The sequence below is a fragment of the Hippocampus comes genome, unplaced genomic scaffold, assembly GCF_001891065.2.
Source record: "Hippocampus comes isolate QL1 unplaced genomic scaffold, H_comes_QL1_v1.1 C16703588, whole genome shotgun sequence".
Lineage (NCBI taxonomy): Eukaryota > Metazoa > Chordata > Actinopteri > Syngnathiformes > Syngnathidae > Hippocampus > Hippocampus comes.
Genome location: NW_017837056.1, coordinates 1 through 717, shown reverse-complemented (window position 1 = coordinate 717; position 717 = coordinate 1). Strand labels below are relative to the sequence as shown.

The following is a 717-nucleotide window of genomic DNA, read 5'->3' as shown; positions in this document are numbered from 1 at the left end:
ATGGTGTTCAGTGATACACTGCTTCATTTTCTTCTCGGGGTGCCCCCCTAGATTATTCCGATGGTGCAGCAGTTTGTTTCCGACAGTCTGGGCCGCCCCTTCATCGAGGCTCCGCCCTTCAACCTGAGCAACACTTTCGGCGACAGCCACTGTTGCGCACCCCTCATCTTCATCCTGTCTCCGGGCTCGGACCCCATGGCGGCTCTGCTCAAGTTTGGACACGAAAAGGTGCCAAGATAGCACAAAAGAAATGACTCGCGACAATCGAGCCACTGGGAAGTAGAGCAGGGCTGACTCCGATTTGGTCATTTTGATTTTCAAGGTTTTTCCCTGCTGTTGTATGCAGGAAGTAAACCTTGATAGAGAGCAACATTTATCTGATAGGTGAAGATGGCGTTTAGCCACTGTAGTTCTCGGCGGCTGCATTCAAGAGTTGAAAATGCATCTCCCGCTCTCGATGTGTTTTAGGGCTTTACAGGGGACAAGCTGACGTCGCTTTCCCTTGGCCAAGGCCAAGGTCCCATCGCCATGAAAATGATCGAGTCGGGTATCGCGGACGGCACCTGGGTGGTTCTGCAGAACTGTCACTTGGCCACATCCTGGATGTCCACATTGGAGAGAGTCTGCGAGGTTCAAATGCACCACCGCACATCTAGGCGCATCTTGCCTCTAAAATCTTGGCAAAAAGGCCCCAAAAGTTGTCGTTGTCACCCCCCC

The 717-nt window shown here is 52.4% G+C and overlaps 1 protein-coding gene across 1 annotated transcript; it reads left to right on the top strand.

Annotated features, from left to right (window-relative positions):
* Nucleotides 1-47: 47 nt before the first annotated feature.
* LOC109508933 (dynein heavy chain 7, axonemal-like) lies at nucleotides 48-630 on the top strand (the record flags this gene model as incomplete). Its single annotated transcript, XM_019858858.1, has 2 exons — nucleotides 48-228; nucleotides 469-630. Coding segments are annotated over exons 1-2 (330 nt in total), but the record flags the coding sequence as incomplete, so codon positions are not given.
* Between the last annotated feature and the right edge of the window lie 87 nt (nucleotides 631-717).